This window comes from Aulonocara stuartgranti (genome assembly GCF_965226115.1).
Source record: "Aulonocara stuartgranti genome assembly, chromosome: 12".
NCBI classification, from domain to species: domain Eukaryota; kingdom Metazoa; phylum Chordata; class Actinopteri; order Cichliformes; family Cichlidae; genus Aulonocara; species Aulonocara stuartgranti.
The window spans coordinates 10,652,187-10,675,877 of NC_138948.1; the positions used below are offsets into that span (position 1 = coordinate 10,652,187).

The window sequence follows — 23,691 nt, forward strand, 5'->3', positions numbered from 1 at the left end:
TGATAAGGATCCGGTTTTTAGACATGGATATATTCCCTTTACAATCTCCGCACTTCCACCCCACCAGCATCATCATCAGCCATCTCATTTCAGCTTTGAAATTTAGATTCTTGTTGACTTGTAACTTGGTGCTGGATTATTATTATTATTTTTTTTACTTTTCTGAACTCAAACTTGTCTAATTTGTACATTTTCTGGGTGACTGTTGGGCAAACAACAATCTGCTTCTACAATACAAAAAAAAAAAAAAACCCACAGGGTACAACTGTCGAGGATAGATGATTTAATTATCAAAATTGTAACTAAAGTACAATTCCCTGAAGAAATAACGAGTGATACACACTGACAGTTGAGGTACAAGTCATTTCATGGTTGATCTGATATCCTCGTGTTGGTGTTGTTCCCAGATCATCATACTAAATGTTGTTCCAGGATCAACATTGCAAGTGACCAATCAGAATGTTGTGACGTCATACTTTTGCGACTTCGGGAAAAAGCGACGTAAAACAAAAAACTGTTCTAAAGCTGCGTGAAACCGCCTCTGTCCGCCGATCAACGGACCCTGACCCTAACCCTAACCCTTTAATAAACAGTAAGCAGAATTGATATTGTCCTTGCAACATTGGAATTTCATAAATGCACGAATGGCTTGGCGCGCAAAAAAAATAACGTCACAACAATGTGATTGGTCACTTGCAATGTTGAACCTGGAACAACATTTTCATGATGATCTGGGAACAACACCAACACGAGGATATCAGATCATCCTCATTTCATACTCTTCTTTTCATTACATTTGGAAAATGTTCTCTGGTTTATTCATAGCAGTGGTCTGAAAACCTTTCAAAGACATCCCCACATTACATTCCCACCAGCTGGATTTTGTCTAAGAACAATGAATAGGGAAAATTATACTAACGATGTGATTTGACAACTAAAAACAGTGATATAAAATAGCAAAAGGAAGATACCAGAAAAATCATTTAAGAAGAGCAAAGACAAAACATTGAAGGCAGTTTTATTCCCTATCAAAAACATATTTCAACCTTTTACCCCCATGTTACTCAAGGAACTGTTTTTTGATTTCTTAGAATTCCTCTTCGGCGTTCCGACACCTGGAGGTCTTGAGCTGTTTGAGGCGCTTGATGCACTCCTCCACACTGTGCTCGCCGTGGACTTTGTTGTCTCGGGTGCGTACGTTCACTGTGTTGCTCGTCTTCTCCTTCTCTCCCACCACTTTCCAAACAGGGAAACATGCAAAGACAAAAAGGGAGAGAAGGAAAATCAATATCTAGATGGTCAGTGAGAAAGCGATAAGGACAGGAATAACAGACAAGACTGAAACAAATGTGTGTTGCCACTGACCCAGGATGAAGTTATACTGCGCCAACTGTGCATTTCTGATCTTTTTGTTCAGGGTGCAGCTGGGGTCGAGATCCACGTCAGTCATGAGGCCGCTGCTGTGGAATTCCTGCTTGATCTGCCACATTAATGAGAGAAACAACCAACACTTAAAACAGTCCAGGAACGTTTTGGAAATTAATTCATTTGCTTACAAGAAAAAGTCTGTAGATGTTACACATTTTAGTCTGAACAGAATAAAGATCATATTACAGAAACCATTACAATCACAGTGGACTGTGGGGCTGTTCTCTTTTCCCATTACAATATTGGGACTATAGACCACCTTTACAAATATGTTCAGCACCAACGATATCCAACCAGAATGTCCCCAACACATGTTAAAAGCTAAGCAAACATTAATACAAACCGAGTTTTATTTTCATAGCTCTGACAGTCAGTTTTATTAGGTGTGATAACATTGTGCTCGCCATGATTAGGCCAATGTCAAATAATTAAATTGTAATCAAAACAAAAAACGTTCAGAAGAAAAATCCATTAGTATTTATGAACTAACATCCTAATTAAGTAGCAGAGCATTGCTTTAATTTTAAATTTAAATAAAACATTGTGGGACAGCTTCACGAAAACCTGCATGACTTGGTTCAGAAATATTAAAAAATTATACACTTAAAAGCTGAGGCAACAAAGCAGGCTGAATTTCGGCAAAGCATGCAGTAGTTTAATAGAGACGAAACTAATGATCCTTAAATACTGCAGTACTGAATGACTCCAGTCTGTGATAACATAACAAAATATGTATAAAGTTAAATTAAAGTGCTCAACAGCCTGAGGGTGCTGTTTGTAATGTCCTTTAAATGTAAATACGGAAGCAGCCAAGGTCAGTTCTTACTTTCTCAGCATACTCTTCACAGGTTGGTCCCACGGGTACAACCATCACTTGACGAGGAGAGAGCCACAGAGGCCTGAAACAGAGGAGGACATATTTGCATTTAGCTGATTATTAAAAAACAGGCCAGAAACCTGCCCGTCTGCCAGAAACCCATGTAAAAAAAATGGCACCCGCCCACCCCCCACTGAGCTGTCATGCTTCCATTTCTAGCCCATTAATCAAGAAATCATGGGAACAGTCTGAAAGAACAGCAATAAACCAAAAATGTCAAAAATCAAGAATGGTGCTACTTCACAAATCAACCTTTTTAAACTGATTGTTTACAAACCATTTGCCCCCGTAGTTTTCAGTGAGAATAGCGATCATCCTCTCTACTGATCCCAGGATTGCTCTGTGGATGATCACAGGTCTCTTCTTGTCGTCACCATCGTGGCTACAAAGGTTGTTGGAAAGGAAAAAAAAAAAAATAACAGAGTGAAAATTTCCCCTCAGCAAACACAACCATTTATACAGGACAAAACTCAGACTTATGTTTGTTTTAAGTGAGGGACTTACAAAAAGCAATCAATAGAAAATGATGGAGGGCCAATTAACAAACAGGTGAGGACAGCATATGCTATTTAATGACTAGAGTGTCTTTTATCTAATTCTCAATTTTATATTGTGATGTCACCTTATTCACCTCCCCCCAGACAGAAATAAAACATCTAAATTAATTTTCATGCAGCTACTGCCCTTTTGTGAAAGATGGCACTCAGTGCACGACATGATGTGTAAAACTCAAACTCCAACTGCCAGCTTCTACTAATACTTTCAATTATGCTTTACAGGTTAATTATTTACCAAGGTGAATTTTCATTTAATTAGCTACTGACAAACATCACCTAATGTAATTTAAACAGTTTATGAAGTGATGCAACAACAGTGAAGAAATGACCAATTAAAGACAGTTTGAAAAGACAACAATATGACCTGAATCGTGAGATGTATAATAATAGGTGAGACTTGCATAACTGGTAAAATTTCCCTAAAATGCCATTAATGGAAAAGAGTATGCATTACTGTATACGTGAGTATGATCATATTGTACACATGAACTATGGTAATAAGTGAAAATCACATTTATAGGTCACAGACTGACATTTTCCAGTCGCATGAAGCTCTGAATTTTCTGTCACTTCTGATCTCATCACCTGTGACAGCTGTAATTCTTGTCTGTTCCTTCCTGCTATACAGACAATGACAGAAGCCGTTTGAGGTGTTCTCAGACTGAGGCAAAGTGAAAGTACTACTATTTTGTTATTGCTAGAAATATCATTTATTATTGTTACAAAAAGACTGGGGGGTGGGGGGGGGAGCTCTGCTTCTAGACTTTATACATTTTAAGCACTATAAAGAGAAACAGATAATTGCTATGGTGGTGCTCCTTTTTGTTGGTCTTGCACTTATAAGCTTTATTACTGGGTATTGTCATAAAGCTGTAATGAAGACAGATAATTTTGTAATGTTTTTTTGGCAGACAAGTTAACTGTCTCCAAGTCAGGGGGTTTATTTACATATTAAGAATATTACTCATCGCTATTTGGTTACTGGATTTCCTGCTTTCTCACTGACACTTTAGCTTATCCCATGGGCCATAAATTTAATTACCCAACATATAAAACTTGTCGTTACCTGACAAACGTGAGGTTGAAGCGGATCGGGAGCTGGAAATCGAGCTGAATAGTAGCGCACTGATGGTATCGACCAATGGCATCCTTGATCTGAATGTCGATCTGCAGACAAAAGACTTGTGATCAAAAGCGACCCTTCTGCAGTTCCACAGTTTAGCTACATCATTAGTGCAGCGCACAGCTCACCTTGGGTCCGTAGAAAGCTCCGTCACCTGGGTTTAGAACCCATTTCTCTCCGAATTCATTCAAGCTATTCTCCAGTTGCTGTAAATACAAACAATAACTGCTTTATTACCATGTCAGTTTCTGACAAACGTGCAGGTAAACAGAGGTGTTAAGCAAGGCTCCTCCTTTAGACCTGACCTTTTCTTCATCTGGAACTAATCACTGAACTGAGAAATGCTAACGTCTCAATAATATTTTATGGTTGCTTGTGGGAAGTAACGAGCTGAGGGAAATATGCAGCAGTTTCTTCCAAGCACGATGCCAAGTTCCCCAGTCACTTTTGTGTGTATAATTTTCCACCTTTGTGTGGGACACATTAATCATTAAAAGTCAGTGCTGCATTTAAAGAGTGCTTTCTTCAGGTGACAGGTTAAGTAAGACAGCTGTTCAACTTGCAAGCTGATATTTTTTATGGCTTTTATTTCTATTCTAAGAACTGTGACTAACTGTTAATTAGAAAAAGATAGCAGCAGCCCATAATTAACATGTGCAGTCAGTAAGATACAGTACATTTAATTTTTATACTGTAGCATTTGAATTATATTTGTAGTGTGCTACTTATCAGCAAACTACATAGTCTTTAAAACTTTAATAGTAACTGTAACCAATCAATTTATTGATAATGAAATAGCCTAAAAATAACTTCCATCAGTAATGCTTTTCTCCCAGCAGACAAAAGATATGCTTGAAAATTAAATTAAAAACGGAAGGACTGAGAACTGAATGATGACACCAGTGACTGTAAAAAGGGAGCAGAAAGGAAAAGGAACTCTTTCAGGTTTCTACAATACCCATAAATTGAAAAACAGAAGGGCAGACAGAGCCAGTAATAAAGAGTAAGTATGCTTTTCTCTTCTTCTACCCTGCTATTATGTTCTATCTATTCAAGAATGAGTGTAGCTACAGTTCATGGTAATTTATCAGTGCCTGAGAACAAAAATGTAAACCATATTTTCTAGTGGCTCATGGGTTTAAAACATTTGAACATTTTCCGTTATAAAAAAAAAACAGAGGATGTATCTTGAACCTCCACCAAGAAGACTGCACTAGATTATAATGACAAACCCGCCACCACAAAAAACAAAATAATCATGATTAAAAAATAAATAAATAAATAAATCAATGAAGTGGTGACAACAAGGTACAAAATGTATCAGCTTATTCTGCCAGATGAAAGTTTCCAACAGAGTAAAAAAAAACAAACAAAAAACCACTTAGAGGAAAACATAATTGAACATCTTTGTGACATGAATCGAGTGTGGCAATGTGCAGATGAAATAGTTATCCGACTGCTGAAATAAAATACCTCTGCAATCAGATAAAGAGAAGAGTAAAGGCCGTGTGAAAGTTAATTCAACACATGCTTTACATCAGTCAAACTTTTTCAACCATTCAAAGGCAGCCAGCACAGGCTTGCCAGACAAATAAACACTTTATGTCCTTCATGGACTAGTGCTGTGGGAACAACAATGCAGTATATATGTGGCATTTAGTAACCATCATTTAACAGTGGCTCTACAGATTCATCTCCTACAATTCAAGTTGTCCCAGCAGAGATGCTTGATGTCATTCATGAAAAGCTGCAACGCTGTTACCCACAACACCGAGCAATAAAGCCTAATTATGACTCAGTCCAACTCACTTCTATTATTTGTTTATGCTTGTTTAAAAGACAAGCTGAGCAAATTAGAGCCGAACTACAGATGTAAAATACAGAACTTGTGAACTTGATTTGGCAGCAAAAGCAGACAGTTAAAGCAACAATACGTGGACGGTTTCAAAGCGTAAAAAACCCTTCTTCAGACATGATTGCAAGTCCACAAAAAAAACTCATTAAAATATAAATGTACTTAGGGTCTGCAAGTCTCACTTCTCCATTCGCTGTCAGTGGAGTGGCGCTAGAATTTACATCTTAACAATGTCTCACATCAGAATCTTAATGTTCCAGTGAGACACTGACTGAGCGTTTTCTTATTTTCTACATGTAGTGAAGCTAGAGGCCTTTTGAATACCTTCTCTGCTTGGTCCCAGACCTCTGGGTCTCCCAGGAACTTCTCTGGTCTCGTGGAAAGGTTGAGTTTAAAAGTGAAGCCAAAGACATCATAAACAGTCCGCAGGAAGTCCAGGCATCCCTTGATCTCGGACTCAATCTGAGGTCAGTGATAAAAGAAAGAAAACAAAAAAGCAATAGTGTTTACATCATCCATCTGGACATGGCTACAAATGTAATTTCTGCTGCTGATTTCATGTTTGTTTGTGTTAGGATAGCTAGAGAAGGAAACCTAATTATTTTGTTTGATAAGATGCTCAACTTTTGGTTTATTTAAAAACAACAACAACAACAACAACAAAAAAACCCAAAAACTAACAACCACAAAGATTTCATCATGATTGAAAAAAATAAATAAATAAATAAATAACGAGTGAGTGCTTTGAAGGTGAAGGAAAATACACGATAAGAATAACTGAAAGGAAAATGATTGCTTTCTTTTCTATGTAAACCATGTGCTGAAGTCACTGATTATCAATTTAATGCAACATAAGAGCATATCTCCTGCAGTCTGTTTTGCATGATTCTAAATACTGGGGGGGAAAAAAACAACCCAAAACAACAACAAAAACAAAACCACACCACCACAAACAGCAACAAAAAACAAACAAACAAAAACGACTACAAGCAGTGCTTTCCAGCTGCTGCAATGAAAGAGAAAAATTAAAAATGAAATAATTTGTGCACAAGTGCAATCAAAATAATTAAACATCCAATCCAGTGCCTTCACGGAGAAAATTAATCAGTGTGATCACGGCTGCTGTAATAAGACTTATGAACCGAAAAATTAAGAAACTTTTTTGGTCTTTCCAAATATTGTTTGTTTGCACCAGTTACAACTGTGCCGTTCTTTGGAAATGTATTAAAAATTAAAACGTTTTTTAGAAAGTATTTCAGTAATAAATGTGACTTAAAATATTACACTGGTATGAATGGTATCCTTTTCTAAAGAGTAATGAATTTAGTATTTCAGTCAAATAACACTGAACATGGTCATGCTTTAAAGGAGGAAACAAAAGTTGATATAGCAGAGTCAGGGGTATTGTCTTTTTTGTTAAAAGAAACCCAACTGCTGACAGTTCAGGAGGGGTGTATGCGACACTCAGATTTATTTTACTTTTCTTCAGTCTCAACTGAAGGCTTCGCACTCAACCAGTAACAATTGCCTTTAAAGTGAACCGATCATCCATGCGTAAATATCCATTATATTGAAGTAGGATGCAAAGCTGCTCTACTAATCGGAAATTAGCATCCTACGTATCCTTTAAATAATTTTTTGGCCCCACATACCTAGTGGGAAACGCCAAGACTGTAAACAGATTTTTAAGTGTAAAACAATTCTTACTGGTCTCATCGGGCTCATATAAAGCCAAAATGTGTGTTGTACACATTTCAATGCACATCTCACCTGGTCCATGGAGCAGAAGATGTGAGCATCGTCCTGCTGGAAGCGGCGGACACGGGTGAGGCCAGTCAGAGCTCCTGACAGCTCGTTCCTGTGCAGGACACCAAAGTCGGCCATGCGAAAAGGCAGCTCTCTCCAGGAGCGAGGCCGGTGATCAAACATCAAACTGGTGCCAAACAAACATATGTATAAAATACACAAAGATGCAACTGCCAACTTATACCTAGAGTAATCACAATACCTAAAAAATGCTCTGCTGTGAAAACCTGAGTGTAATATTTGATTTAACTGATATTCAACACTTTGAAGATCAATTTTGATTACAGTGTGATTTTCAGAGAGGTCATCTTTGTGGACAACCAAAAGTCTGAACGAGTGGAAAGAGATAAAAGATGTGAATACAAATAACTGCAGTCTGCTTCTTTGCACTGCAATGCAGCAGCAAGTGTCCTCGGCCAACAACTGAAAACACAGCAAACATTGAGCTGAACTGGCTGACAAGCATTTTCTTTTGTGACAGCAGTCCGAGTTTATTTAATGGTAATGGACATGTATGTAATACACAGCTCTTCCTTCAACAAGCAGTTACTTCTGATTACAAGTATTAAAAAAATAAATATTTCACACTACAGGCAACACTTGCTACACTGTGCATTAAAAGGAGTGTTTTTCTTTCCCTCATTCTTTTGTAGTTGCCCTTTAAAACTGAAACTATACCTGACAACAACTCTGATTGTGAGGAAACAGAAGTCTCACCAGTGTCCAGGGCAGTTCATGGGCTTGAGAGCGAAGATCTCCTTTTCCACCTCGAAGGAGAACATGTTCTCACTGTAGTGCTGCCAATGCCCAGATGTCTGCCAGAGTTTGCTGTTGTAGACATTGGGAGTCACAACCTCCTGGAAGCCCCTCTTCCTGTACTCACTCTGGCAATGAACGTGACAATGTTTTCTCACAAAGTCTTCCAAAAAGCTCAGCTTCACAATTCTGTGTATCCATCACCTCTACAAACAACTGGCTGAAGTGGTTTCTGTCAACACCTGGAGACTCTCTAATAAGGGACGTATGCATAAATAAAATGGTAAACAACTCTGCAAGCAAACATGTTTATACTGCTGCATATTTGCATTCTCCTGTTTGTTCATATATTATGAAGAGTTTGGGGAAAAAACTGAAATATAAGGGTATTCACTTTTGTATTGCTTTAATTCACCATGAGCTGATTGGTTTGTTCGAATCAGAAAGACAGATGATATTATAAAATAATCTGTCATTTCTTTTAAATCCTGATATCTGCTGATATGTTTTCGGTGTTTTGTTGTTTGTGAAAGCAGAATGCAGAACCATTTTTTGTTTTTTGAACAAAACAAATCTCATTACTCCAAATCTGCTCAGTCAGAAATCTATTTAAGTGAAATTGCCTTGAATGTGTTTTCTATTATGACTGCACTGACTGGAAACCCAGGAAAATAAATGCTTTGAAAAAGATTGACTTTTATGTGTCTGTATAATAGAACAGGTGTAAATAAAGCTTTCCTTTAATGCTGTCAGTGTTTCAATATATTTTAAATAAGTGTTGGATAATAATAAGCTTTTCTGAGATTCACAAGTGAATTTGTGTGTCAGAAGGTAAACATCACATTGAGCAATGCTTTTCTATTACCTGGCCAAAACAATATTTTATTAAATAAGCATAAATTGGATGTGTCAAGCTTCCATTTACAGCATTACTGTTGTGGAAAGAAAACATGAATTATTTTCCTATTCATCTGGCCTTTGCTTAAGACACTGATTTAATGCTGTATTATCAAAACATTACCAATCCCTTTTTAGTTCTCTGTATTAAAGTATATGACACATGGCTTAAATTGGAGCATTTTTTTCTTGTGTGCATTATAAAGCCATTTTCATCATCGCAGAACTTCTTCTTCTTCCTCCTGCAAATGTAAACTTTCTCCCTAATAACCTCTCTTTTTTCTACATCTCCAAGCTCAGTGTTAGATCACAGTAATTATCAGTGGGTCTGACAACTCAGCCTTACTCTGATGAACTCAATCAGGGTGTTGTAGATGAAGGCTCCCTTAGGCAGGAAAAAGCAGCTCCCTGGACTCAGGTCATGGAAGAAGAACAGGTCCTGCTCCTGAATGTAAAAAGAAAATAGGGTTTGTTAGAGACAGAAAATTAAAAAGAGCAATCAAACAAGTGGTTTCAATTTGAAGACACCTCGTGACATATTTAAGCTTTAAATAGGGTTTGTCTAGGTATGTGCCCTTTTCCACGCCTTCATCACACTGAAAATATGGCTGCAACACCCTACACTCTGAGCTGACGACTATGGGTTTTCTTTCAATAACCAGCAAACTAAACTCTGCTTCATGGATATTTTTCCATCATGCTATATTAATGTCAGTATGTGACAATCAGTTTATGAGCTTACCAAACAATTCACTAAATAAAACTTATTTACACATGCTATTAACCGATTTAAAGATCATACATGTTTTCACACTGTTCAAAAACTAGTTTGAGTACTTTACTCTGTACATTTCAAATTTTCTTCTTGCAATACCAAGAGACTGCGAACAGTGAAACCTGTAAGAGACCATTTTCCTAACTCACAGCTCATTTACATTTCAATTCTTACCCGGCCTAGTTTGCGGTGATCTCTGTTCTTGGCCTCCTCCTGAAACTTTTCCCAGTCTTTAAGCATTTTGGGGTCAGGAAAGGAGATTCCATAGATCCTCTGGAGGGTTTCCATGTCCGCCTTTCCCTCCCAGTATGTGGATGAATTCTAGCACACAAAAGGGAGTACGTAAGCTTTTTCATCATTCTTTTGGGTCCATCAAATCCCTTGGGGATAAAACAAAGGGTAACTCTGCTCTAAAAATAGGGACAAATGTGCTTACAGCCAGACATTCAGGACACAGACTCCAGTATTTTAAATCTCTCTTATATCCACATATATTGTTAACTGCAAGTTTGTTCAATAAATTTACACGGCTGATAGCAAAAAGTCTAACCTTGTGTATCTTGAGTGCCTTGATTTTTCCAGTGTGTCTCACATGAGGTCCCCGGCATAAATCAATTAAGGGACCACATCTGAAATGGAAAATATTGTAGCTTTAGTTCACTTAGTCACCTGTTTTGTTCTATATTTAAAATAAATACTGACTAGGAGAACCAGCTGTGTTTTGAATGTAGCGCCGAAATGTCGACCCAGTCTGTGACAGAAAGAACTAAACACAGCATCTTTAACCAATTAAGTAGTGCAGTTGCAAATCAATATCTCTTTCAAATTTAAATAAATAATATATATACACACATATCATAGTCACATTACGGTATTTTTAAAAAATTGTTTTGGATGATAGTTAAAGTCTGAGGCACCTGTAATAAAGTGCATCTGTTTTTTTTATTTGATTTGCTTGAGATTAACAAACAAACAAACAAAAAAAGAATATATCACCAGGATACTATTACATTCACTGACCCACCTGTAGACTGTGGTAGTGGGAGTGGTGACTTTCTCATTCAGAATGCGGCACTTAAACGTGTTGTACTAGAAAAAAACAAAAGATTATGTTTAAAAAAAAAAAAAATCATCAAATCAATTGAATTTTTGTTCCATATTCGTGTGCTGTTGTTTAAAGATACCTTGAACATTTCCAAGAGAGTTTCCTTCTTTATCTCGAGCCTCTCAAACGGCTGCTTCTCCTTGATGATTTTCTTGCACAAACTCTCCAGACAGGGGAAGTCATTGCTCGATACACCCCTGTCCAAAACATCAAGAAATCACACCAAGAACTGCACACTGAACACTTTCTCACTTAAAACCCCACATTAATATGCAAACTGCCTCCACTGCTAAATTTAGTCTGCCATGCTTTCCAAAGGGCAGCATGGATGTGACCAGATATTTAACCATGAGAACAGACTTTTGTCCAACAGAATAATTCTTAAGTCTTCGTAATACAGATAACCTCATCCAAGGATGGGCAACTACTTTAAAGTCCTCGGCTTTAGGGCTTACGCAATGTCAAAATATCCTTGTAAAAAAGAAAACAGTCTCCAAGAATTCCATTAGCATAAAATGGCTTCATTAAGGAGGTTGTAGAATTAATTAGACAGCACTGCTCAAGCTTTCCTGCAGCCTAAAGCAGAGAGACGTGGATCCAAAAAGGTCAAGTTAAGAAGTTGTTTATGAGGAAAACTTGTTGAAATTTCTGAAGGTGTCTCAATCCCCCTTTCAAAGCTTCCCTTAAGTTGTTTCTCGTTGTTTAATTTGAATAGACTTGTTATTCCAACAGAAATATGTAGAAAGATGTTTTTCAGTCCCCACACATAGCCCCAGCTAGACAGCATTAGTGTAGTTACAATCTGTCTGTTTTGTGTTTGCTTCTGGTCTGAAGACAGTAAACCAGATTGACAGCTGCTAAGCCCTGAGGTACAGACCAAAAATATCACTGGATGCAGACTAACACCACTAATTAGACAGAAACTCTGAACTTAGAGCATACGAAACTCACTCATTGTTTTCTAGGAACATGTCATAGTAGAAGCCATTCTCGATAGGGGGACCGTAGCAGAGGCAGCCCCCATACACCCTTTCCATTGCTTCACCCATGATATGAGCACTGGAGTGCCAGTAAACCTAATGGAAATACAGAAGTTTTGGCAAATTTAGAAAACAGGAGTATTCAAACCCTTTGTGTTACTAAGACTTTTAAGGGGAAATATCAAGGTTGTGACACTGAATAGATTCCTTGTTAATGACAAAGAGCAGAGAAAAAGCTGACAATACAAAAGAATGAAGCCAGTATTATAAAACCAGTTTAAAAACAAGGAACTAGTGACACTGCTTATCAAATTCACACCAGGAACACCAGTCATTGAATTCTGAGGAACTGCACAAAGGAGACCCAAAAGAAAATGCACATTATAAATTAATACACTGAGAACTGAGGCTTTAACTGCATGCTTTGAAAACAAAACACCTGTGTAAAAAGAAAAAAAGAAGATTTTGCAAGTATATAAATATGGCTTTTACAAAGCAAAAGGTAACTGAAGCTTTGATGTTTAGCGAGCATGACGCTGTGTATCCAGAAGATGTTGAGCATCAATTTCCAAAACTATGCTTCTAAACAATGTAGTACAAGCAGGGAGAGAAAAGAAAAATCTGACTTACAGCTTGAGCTTCCTCATCATCAAACTTGAGCAACTGAAGGCTGCAGTCTTCTTCTAAAGGTCTGTCCAGGTCCCATACACTATCGTTTACTTTGGCAATCACCGTGTTGTCAGCAAGGCCTTGACTGAACACAAGACACAAATAGTCTACATCACAATAATGTACAGACACAGAAATAAAATGGCAAATGCTTATTTATGTAGCACAACACAATTTGCCTTTTATTTTCTCACACTCAGACATGTGGAGAGGGAGTTTGGGAATAGCTCTGCCATATCCTTGTGATTAGCAGAATTTCTGTTCTACCTTATTGAGAAATGGCCAACAAGAGAACAAAGACATCACATATTTTATCATTATATGAGTAAATGCCTGGACAAATATGATGAAATGCAAACTTTTATATTAAATGACATAGCACAAAAAGTACTGGGCCACCTACACAAAACTACAGAAGCTGCCATGAAAACCCAAGCTAGGAAGCTCCTGGTGATGATGTTAATTCCAGAGGAAGCTTTGGGCTCTGCAGTTACTGAATCAACAGTGTGTTGTTAACCTTTATGCACCTCAGCACTCTGTGACCCCAGTCTGTAACTTTACGTGCTCTGCCACTTAATGACACAGTTGATAGTCGAATATCTCAGAGGGAAGAAATTTCCTATTGCAACAGTATCACACTCAAATTTAATGAGCTAACTCTAACATTTGTTTCCTCCCACAAATCTTTGTAAAGGCAGAGTGAAAACACATGAATGCAACAATTAAGAAGCATGCCTCAATATTTTTTGTAGAGTGTAGTTAATGATCTAGTTAATATGTACACGTTTGTAGTATTATGAAAAGTAGGACTAAAACACTTAAGTTTCATTATATGTGGATTTCATTGGGTGGTTTCACTATGACTAGTAATGAGAAGTGTACTGCCAGTAAATCCTGATATTTACCCACCCTACACAGAACCTAAATATTTTGTTTTACATTGAGAATTGATCATTCCAAATGTAATTATATCGGCCTTACAATGTGTGTTTTTACTGACAGGGATATACACTGCGTGCTAATAATGCCATTAACAGTCCAGTGCAATTTAAAGAAAACAAATACTTAAATTACTTTTTAAGTCTTGGGGCTGAGACATTTGTCATCTATAAAAAGATTATGAAATGGGAAAAAAAAAAAAAAAAACAAAAACAAAAAAAACCCAAACACATGGATAGCCTCCCCCCCCAATGATTGTTATGTAGCTGCCAAAATTTATGTTCATGTGTACCCCTTTTTACAATCACTTTACATTGGATGGTACTAAGGGATAACATTCCAAGCAAAACCAAACCAAGTTTTGCTTTTTTACCCCATTATTTTCTTGTCTTCAGCAGACAGTCAAAAGTTGACAAGTGTGATTTCCAGCTGCTTCCAATTTTGCCTTTAGAGTTGTGAAGCCATTAGAAACTAAAAATGATTACAGGAAATACAAAAAGGGGGTCATCTTTGAAAAAGTACATTCTGTAGCACTGACCTGATGCCACAGGCCACCTTGTACGGTGTGGTCTTCCAGGACTCCGCCTCAACAACCTTTCCATCAGGCAGAGTAACCTTGATAGGTTTGCTATCCTTTGCAGCTCTTTCTGCCATCAGAGCATCATGCTCTGCTTTCAGCTTTGTGTACAAAGTAAGACGTTCCTCAATGTATTGAGGCTGTGGTGACAGCTGAAAAAAGTAAAATAAAAGAGAGTAGATAAGCAAGCCTTTCATTGTCATTTCTTCTGTCTACTCATTGCAGTTTTAATTGTATTTATTTTTTATGTAACAATCATTGGGTCAAATTTTTTTTAGGGAATCTGTGTTTTGAATAATGTCATTACAAAAAAAACAGCAACAACAAAAACACTATCTTGAAGCCAATGGGTGGTTGCTTTGAGATGACACAGATCTACACAAGTACATGATTCATGTTCTTGAAAAACAAGATCTAATAATAGCAGAACAACATGACAATATATTTCCTGACAATATAATAACTCACCTCAGCCCTGCCTCCAGAGTCTTCAGCAGCATTTTTACCCTTCTTCTTTCCTCCATCTTTACCACTTCCAGTTCCTTCCTGTACACATATCACACCATGTAATTATTTAACTTTTATAAAAAAGAAACTAGGTGAAAAACATGTTTGAAGGGTCTCATGGACAAAGTTTCCATGGAAATGTAAAATGTACACTCCTACCAACTGATCATTTAATAATAGTAACGAATGCAGATAATATTGGGCAAATTAAAAATGTATACATATCGGTTATTTTAAATACATCTTTCTTGTTGCTACTTTAGCATATTCAGTAAGATCAAAACATAACAAAACCTTGCACAAAATGCTGTGTTACAACTACTTAAAGCACTTGGGTGTGCCGATTTAGAAGGAGAACCCAAGCTAGTCATTCAATACCTTAAGCTGGTCTGACGTGTGTGAGCCTACCAACATAGAAAGAAATATTAAACTGTCGCAATTCTGAATATAGTCCGGCTTGAGCCTTAGTGTACGTGTACTGATTTGCTACATTAGCCAAACCAACTTAGCCAAATAGACATAACTGTTGTTGCCGTGGTAAAGTTCATAACAAAAACATGAAATAATGAACACTTTCGCTAGTTCCCTTAAGATGAACAATTTTCAGTAAAGCCAACACAAAAATCCCCATGAAAGCCAGCTAGCCGAAAAGTTCTTACTGAGTGGCTAAATAACAGCATGGTCCTAACGATAGGCTAGGCTAACTGCAAACCGCTTTACATGACTTAAAACACAGACTGAAGTCTCACCTTTTTGCCTTCGTCCACTTGTAATTCGCTCATTTTATCCACGACAGTCTTCTCAGCCATAAGGAGTTTAAAGCTATGCTACTTTAAACCGAGAGATAAAGTCTGAGGTATATCTACTGCAAGCGGTGCAAGGTGCCGGGGAAGGATTGATGACGTTGCCCGGATATTCTGATGCAAGCTTGCAGGCGGTGCTCTTGGGCGGTGCTTCCTGTCAGAGGAGGGTGATGTAACACGTCGTATTTCTTTCAAAGTTTGTGTCCATTAATTAAAAAGTCTAATGCCAAACCTCATTTTATGTATTTCAATAAGGAAATGCAATCACATATCACGATATCAAGCTAGATTTTTATTTATTTATTTATTTATATTTAATGATTTTCGATTTCAGTTGTTCTCCTGAACACTTGGTCAGTGCACCTTGTATGAAGCACGGGATGTAGAAGCATCGCAAACACACACACACACACACACACACGCACGAAGACACGTTGTGATGAGGCCACTATGATCTGTCCTTTTTCGCATTTTATTAACGACTTACTGTAACCTTCACGCTACCAGAATAGTCTATTGCATCAGCAGATTCTGACGCAACATTGCGCACTAGGTCTGTATGTAGATCTAAACAGGTAATATAAAAACACATAGATCGATTTGTAGATATAATGGGTATGATTGAGACTGCTCTTTTGCTCTTGTATGTCTTATTTATTCAACAACATAAAGTCGATGGTTTTTTATAAGATGACATCATTTGCATTTCCCCAAACTGTTTTTCTAAAGTAAAGTACTTAAACAAAATGTCTGGCTCAAGGCATTTACATTAAGCTAATTGTATACATAAATCTGAAGTACTTTCCAAAGAATAGAATTTTTGAACATAAAAAAAAAAACACATTGTGATGAGACACTATTGTCACTTCGACTCTAGGAGTGATTGGTAAACTTTTTCACATGATCTTTCATATTTCTGTAGTTGAAATTCATCTTAGGTTTTCAAGTGTGTGATGCACCACACGCACACATTCCACTTATGGATTTACTGCAATTTCCATTTCCTTTAATTGTGTTTCAAGGATTTTAGAGTACCGGAATAAATGTGTATTGTTGCATCAGAATATCCGAGAAATGATGACTTTTCTCACTTACTCTGATGCAACATGGCGGAGACATAATGGGTTCTGCTCTTCTGCACTTTTATCTTTTGTATTCAATACAATAAAAAGAAAATTTCAAGACAGGATAGTGATGTCATTTGTCCTTCTCCTGAACTCTTTTCTTTTTTTCTAAAATAAAGCAGGGTGGATTCTTCTTTGCAGAAAACACCCAGTTCAAAGCATTTACAATAAGTTTGTACATTTGTTATTTGAGCATACACACAAAAGCATCAAAAATGATTGTCCATAGAGTGGAATTTATTACCACAAAGGCATACTCTAATAAGGTCAATATAAACATTGTGAAATGTTTTCTTATGTTCTGACCGCAGGGATCAGTGTTTAAAAGTGACCTTTCTAATTGCTATAGATATAAGCAAGTTATTTTTATTTCTCTAAATTGTGTCACAAGGCCTTCAGATTATAAGGGATAAAATTATTATTATAACTATGTTTTATTTATTTATTCATTTATTTTGTTCATGTAATTGATAAAGTAAGGTATAAGGGCCAAAACTAGTGATAGCAGCCTAAAAGTCCAGAACTGGTTCAAGACATGAGCTCAATTTTCTGGGTAATAGCACTGGTATTAATGACTGGAATAAGCAATACCCCAGCAAAACAGTCCAGGCGACTTCTGTGTGGGCAGAAAGAATAGATTTTTCTGAAAATAAAGTTGTTGACTTGATGTTGACTTTCGTGGAGACCAGGGAAATAAACAGGTGAATTTTGGTGATATCTTGATTCTGGGTCATGGTTGTTTTGTTATGCTCTTACCCAACATATTGGAGTTATTGACAAGGGTGGTTATTTTAATCTGAAATGGTGAAAATGTATGTGTACCAATTACATTCCAAGCTGTTTAAATGAAACTTGGAATAGACACCTCATCGCTGTTATGCCAGCTAGTGTATTCAATACAATCTGAACAAACAGGTATCTAAATTTGTTTTGCTATCATATGTGCTATAAAAACATTTGTAACTGGATTATCCATCTATGCATTCATCCATCCTTACATCCGTCCATCCAGCTATTAATCCATCCATCCATCCCTCCATCCAGCCATTCAGTGAGCTAACTGTCAGGTAAGGTGAGAGTCAGGGCAAATCCTGGACAGGTCACCAGTCACGAGAGAGAGACAGCCCATCACGCTTAAATATACAATTATGGCAAAATCAGGACAATCCCTTAACAAGGATGCCTTTGCACTGTGGGCTTTTAGATTTTCCTGCAAAATAAAATGAAATTAATGAATACACATAAAAACAAGTTTAGTTGCATAATTAAAGAACACCACAGGCTTACTACCAAGTTGGATAAAAACATTTCTGAGCTGAATAAAAAGTTCTGTCTTTTTCATAAGGAGTTGTTAGTGTATTTTAAATACTGGGAAATTATGGCTAACATGGTTGCCCAGAAGGGACATGAGTAACATGGCGCATAGGCATCATTAGACCACTGTTGATTTGGATTGAAATCCTTTCTTCTATTTAATGTGAAATGTGCTTTCCTTTTGTTCAGCATCACGGGAATTCTTCATGCACCCACCCATCTGCCCTGAGGCTCACAGCTACAATTTCATCAAGTTTCCCAGTTATATTCTGACAGAGCTACTTTTAAAAATAAAATCATTTATCAAGTGTAAAACCAAAAGGGGAAGAGGAGGTCTTAATACTCTCTGTTCTGCCACAAGCAGCTGGTTTTATTTGAACATTCAGTTGCCAGTAGCAACCACTACTATTCCACTATTGCATTTTAACTAATGGAGTCACATTCAGCATTGTGTCAGTTCTTTGGCCAAGGAAATATTGACAAACACATTTTATCCGCTCCTGCAATGACCTTATCAGAGAATTGTTTTCCAGTGTTATTATAGCAGTTTTGTGATTGCTTGTTTGTGAGCAATCAGTTCACAGTTAGCAATCAGTTCACAGTTAAACAGGCAATCCAGCTGGCTAGCTGTTAGAAGATAACGCCTTTCTAATTTGACAGTGTATTCCTGATGGACAAAGTAACAACTCTTCTAGCAGCGCCTTTAAGACATTACATTTCTTAAACAGCACTAGCGTTCTCTTTCACAGTTTACAACCGTGTGTAGTAAAAAGGTCAGCCGCTATCATTTATTCATCTTTATTTGAGGTGCATTTAGCCTGGTGAATGATGAGCCCACACACATTGTTGCTTGTAAACTCTTGGTGGTTTATAAAGGATAGGGTATATATTGGACTTGGGTATATATTGGGTATATATTGGGGCGATCGTGGCTCAAGAGTTGGGAGTTCGCCTTGTAATCGGAAGGTTGCTGGTTCAAGCCCTGGCTCCGACAGTCTCGGTCGTTGCGTCATTGGGCGAGACACTTCACTTGCTGCCTACTGGTGGTGGTCAGAGGGCCCGGTGGCGCCAGTGTCCGGCAGCCTCGCCTCTGTCATCGCGCCCCAGGGTGGCTGTGGCTACAATGTAGCTTGCCATCACCAGTGTGTGAATGAATGGGTGGATGACTGGATGTGTAAAGCGCTTTGGGGTCCTTAGGGACTAGTAAAGCGCTATATAAATACAGACCATTTATATTAGAGATTTATGCCTTTTGTTATCATTTCAAATTTGTTTAATTTTTAAATGTGCATTTTAATCAGCATTAAGCAAATTTTTTTTCTTTTTTCTTGCTGAAGATTTTGATAGTTTTGAGAAAAGAGGTATTTAAGTATTTAAGGAAGAGGAAAAGAGGCTTTTTTGGGGGTGGTGGGGTGGGGGGGCATATTTCACAATGTAACTTTTGCAATTTACTTCCACTTTTTGTACTTAAATTCTGTCTCTCTCTTTTTTTGTAATACAACAATCTTATTCAGGCTTTAATTGATTTATAAAACTATGGAAACCTAATTATCAAAATCCTTAATCTCATTATGTTGTTGCTCACATACCCAACATATTCATCATGAAGTACCTGTATGTGTTTTTTTATCTTTAAACAGATGAGCAAACTAATTGCACATAATTTACGCTCACAATGCATGCATAATCACAATAACAAAGAACAGATTAGTCTTGTTGCTGATTGGTATCATTTCACTGATTGCTCTGCTTACCAAGTATCTGAGGTTATATTTGTCCTATATTTTATTCTCCTTGCTTGAAGGTACCAGACATCAGACAACGTGTGAATTTCAATTACAGTTGAACAGTGGTTTTAAACTTCTGACACTCTCCAAGGGAATAAAGAAGAAGCTGCAGCTCACCGCACTATCCTGCTGTTCTTGGCTTGTTGTGAGGAGAGGGGAGTCTTGAATAATTAACCTTCAAGCACTTGAAAAGTCAGGCACCATGTTCTATTTCTTGGCTCTGTTTTGGGCTTTGAACACTGGTCTAGTTCCAACTCAGACTCAGAGAGTAGTGTGGTTGATGTATGTTTCCGAAGCAAAATGGAAACGTGCCCATGCACTACAAGTAGGCCTATTGAAATATGCAAAATACATACATATGTATTTTATTTTTAAATTAATTAGTATTCAGACTCATTGTCTGTAAATAAAGCAGTGCAAAAATTGAAACGGAGTAAAGTAAAGGAGTTAAAGGAAAAACACGGCCATGCCAAAACCTTCAGATAGTGGATTTATTCAGGAAGTTCCTTCTGCAGTTATGATAAAATTTATGTTCTACATCCACAGTTATTTGAATATTTTATATCACTAGCCATTAGGTGTCAGTATAGAAACCTCACAAAGGACAACCTTAAGCCAGAATTCACCTCCAGTCAGCCTCTAACACTGTTTGCCTGCCTGCAGTTTGCACTCCTTTACAATTAAGCAGACGACATTGTCACCTCCCTCCCTGCGGTTTTGATATTGCCAGCATTTGTCTCCAGGCCTCTCTAGAGACTGAGGCTTAGCGCTTCTGTGCCTTTCACTCTGCTTCACATTAAAGGGAAATGGCAGAGGTGAATACATGATGGGATTTGTTCCGAATGCTCCATAAATATTTTATTTGATCTTGATTTATTTTTTTCCCCACACATAATCTGTGACATCATCATTTGCTGCTGTAGCATATCATAAGTGAAGTATTTCTCTTAGACAGTAATGGGAAATACCTCTTCATAAAAGAATGTATGAATTTTAGAGAAGGCCAGTTAAAGCAATCTCACTAATTCTTACCTAAGGCGGTATCCACAAAACAAAGCCTTGTATCTGTGATGCAATAAAGAGGTAAAATCTGGAGTTCAAAGAATAAATTGAGATAGCTTATAAGAATAGCTGAGGGTGTTGGAAGATGTTTTCAAACTTGCACAAGGTAATATCTCTTAAGACCACTTAATGAAGGTCATAAGAAAGAAACATCCAGGTTTCACACTACAGCTCAGTAAGTGTCCTTACAGCCTGGTTCAAAAAGCCCACTGTGTTCCTGCTTCAAGGGCAGACTCCAGTGTGACAAATCACTGGCCTTCAGCTCCCCTTCATAGTGGAAAAGGATGACACCAGGTCAGAGACAAGGGCAGGAGGATTCGCTGCCCACCACAACCAGGCAGACAACCATCTGCCTCGGAATTCCTTATGGGATGGTTTGATTCCCCCAGGCCTTATCTCAGGCTTCTAACACCATTATCCCATATATACACACGTGGTTGTTTTTACAGGGGTTTTTACATTTCTAGAAATGTTTTATTTTATTTATTTATTGTCTAATATAAACTCCTAACCTAAATCCTACCCCTAATATTATACCAAGTCGAATGAGTTTCTTGAGTATTTATGTTTGCCCAAGGCACAGTAGCTGTTTTCCCCCCTTTGAAAGCACACCACAGTAAACACATACAGCTATTCCCCACAGTTCAAATACATAAAACAAATATAGATGAGTGTGAAATCTGCTGCTGTTGCACATAATGCATGTATTACCATAATGTAAATGTTGACCTTTCTAAATATTACCTATTATGGAGATTTTTTCCTAACTTCCTCTGTCTCAATTAACTTTGTGCAAATGGACTGACTCATGTATTTAGTTATCCTTTAGAGTCTGTAGTGTGCCATAACTGAAATATCAAGGTACATTTTGTGCTTCGGGTGATTGTATTTCTTATATAGACATTAATAAAAATCTGCATATGGTATTTAGCAAGTTAGAAACAATGAAATTCACATCATTCTTCCAAATCATGGTATCTGTATTCAAAAGTCAATTAACAAAACAAAGTTAGAGCTCAGAGAAACATAATTTGCCAACAAAAATCAGTCACTGGCAAAATAGAAATCTTCTGATATTTTTGGCAAACATTTTTCAAGTCAATTAAAAATGTTTAATTCATGGTAATCTATTACCAAATAAGCAATATAAAAGGTTATTAATTGCCTTTCCTTTTCATGGAAATGCAGTGATGTTCTTCTGCTCTGCCTTGCTTCAGAAATCTAAGATAACAAGTTGGGATGATGGTGTTAGACTCCAGTTTGACAGCTGACTGCAAAGCATCTTTACATTTGCATTCATTGATAACATGAGATGACCTACGCAAGAGAAGCACAAAGATTATGTAGGTAGTTTTGATGTTGTGATTCATCAGCTGATCTCACATTTACATTAGCAACAATGATCTGTTGTTCTAATGGGAGGAACTACAGGTTAAACAGTTTAGCTGATAGATTCATTCATTTAATAAAAAAGTTTTCAGAAATTTTTATTTTATCTTTTTTTTTTGACCACAAATAAGTCCATTTGCACTTATGAGGCATTATGGATCCAAGAACTTTTCCAGAACAAAAAGTCAGCATGTCTTTTTAGAGTTTGGAAATCTCTTTTTATCTCTTCATGTATCAGAAAACACAGTCTTACTGTCAAACACAGACAGAAAGATATCTTTTTTGCCCTTGTTTTTAGGAAGGCAATAATATTATAAAAACTAGGCTTTGAGAGGTATAAGAAAATCCCTCTATAAAAACTGTCAGAATACAGACAGGAATAAAACCAGAAAATCTGGAAGATGTTAAAAATTGTCTAAAATATGTAAGCATTGTATAATTCCAGGACTTTTTAAAAATCAGAAACGAGAAACAAATAAAAGTTGATTAATTAAGCTAAGACAATGGTTTAATATTAACAAAGTTTCCTAAATTTTATGTTTATGGAAATAAGGGCTCTCACTAAATATGCACTAATTTGAATAAGTGGTAAAGTCAACAGCTTAAAATATTTTTTTAACATATTCATTCCACTGTTTGACTGAAAAGTGGGATGAAAATAGCCTAAAATATCAAAACCGACCAGCACTTTAAAAACATGTTTTTGCCGGCCCTCTCTCACCATAACAAAAATATTATACACATATTGTCTCCCCCTCTTTCAAAATTAGGAAAAGTTATCGCTCTCGATATTGTATGAACAGAATATGTACACATATGTAGAAATGGCTCTTCTGATATACATCAGCTTGTTCTTACACACTCCTCTGCAAAACACAAACATATGCATCCACTGGGACCCTCATGTGCAGGTCTGTTTCTGGTTCATTTGTCTTCCTCTGTGGAGCTTCCTGCAGAGTTTCTGGTTCAGACAGAGGTGCTTCCTTTCAGTTGAAATTCAAATGCTGATGCACATGAAACGTTTCTGACAGCAGTCAAATGAAGCGCACTAAACAAGAGGTAAAGAACACTTTTTCAGAAGAGAAGGAATAACAATATGTTATCAAAAGTGTCTCGGCACTGAGCTCCGCTTGTTTTTATTCAAGGTGAATCACTCTTATAAAATGTTTCCCTTACTTAACAGTGATGTGGTATGAGGGTAAGAAATGTATTGCTATATTAAAGTGCAGCCTATCATTTGTGTCTGTTTATTGCAAGTGAATGCATCGAAATATACTCACCAGACACGTAATTAGGTACAACTTGCTTAGTGCCTCCAAAACTACCTAAATTGTTTATGGCATAGTTTCAACAAGGTGCTG

General features: G+C 37.1%; 1 protein-coding gene across 2 annotated transcripts; it reads right to left on the reverse strand.

Annotated features, from left to right (window-relative positions):
• Window positions 1-268: 268 nt before the first annotated feature.
• Window positions 269-15,771, reverse strand: tars1 (threonyl-tRNA synthetase 1). Of its 2 annotated transcripts, XR_014280239.1 has the most exons (20): window positions 15,601-15,771; window positions 14,813-14,890; window positions 14,306-14,496; window positions 12,790-12,913; window positions 12,131-12,255; window positions 11,259-11,376; window positions 11,099-11,163; window positions 10,625-10,703; window positions 10,249-10,395; window positions 9,646-9,744; window positions 8,364-8,530; window positions 7,611-7,773; window positions 6,165-6,302; window positions 4,114-4,191; window positions 3,929-4,029; window positions 2,583-2,687; window positions 2,255-2,327; window positions 1,366-1,480; window positions 873-1,236; window positions 269-840 (listed from the first exon to the last, which is right to left on the reverse strand). XR_014280239.1 is itself a non-coding variant. In XM_082555529.1 (19 exons), the coding sequence occupies exons 1-19, from the start codon at window positions 15,658-15,660 to the stop codon at window positions 1,088-1,090; spliced, it is 2,175 nt and encodes a 724-aa protein (XP_082411655.1). In that variant the 5' UTR covers window positions 15,661-15,771; the 3' UTR covers window positions 269-1,087. The 2 variants fall into 2 exon arrangements, 1 of the variants encoding a protein (XP_082411655.1); XM_082555529.1 differs by having other exon boundaries at window positions 269-1,236.
• Between the last annotated feature and the right edge of the window lie 7,920 nt (window positions 15,772-23,691).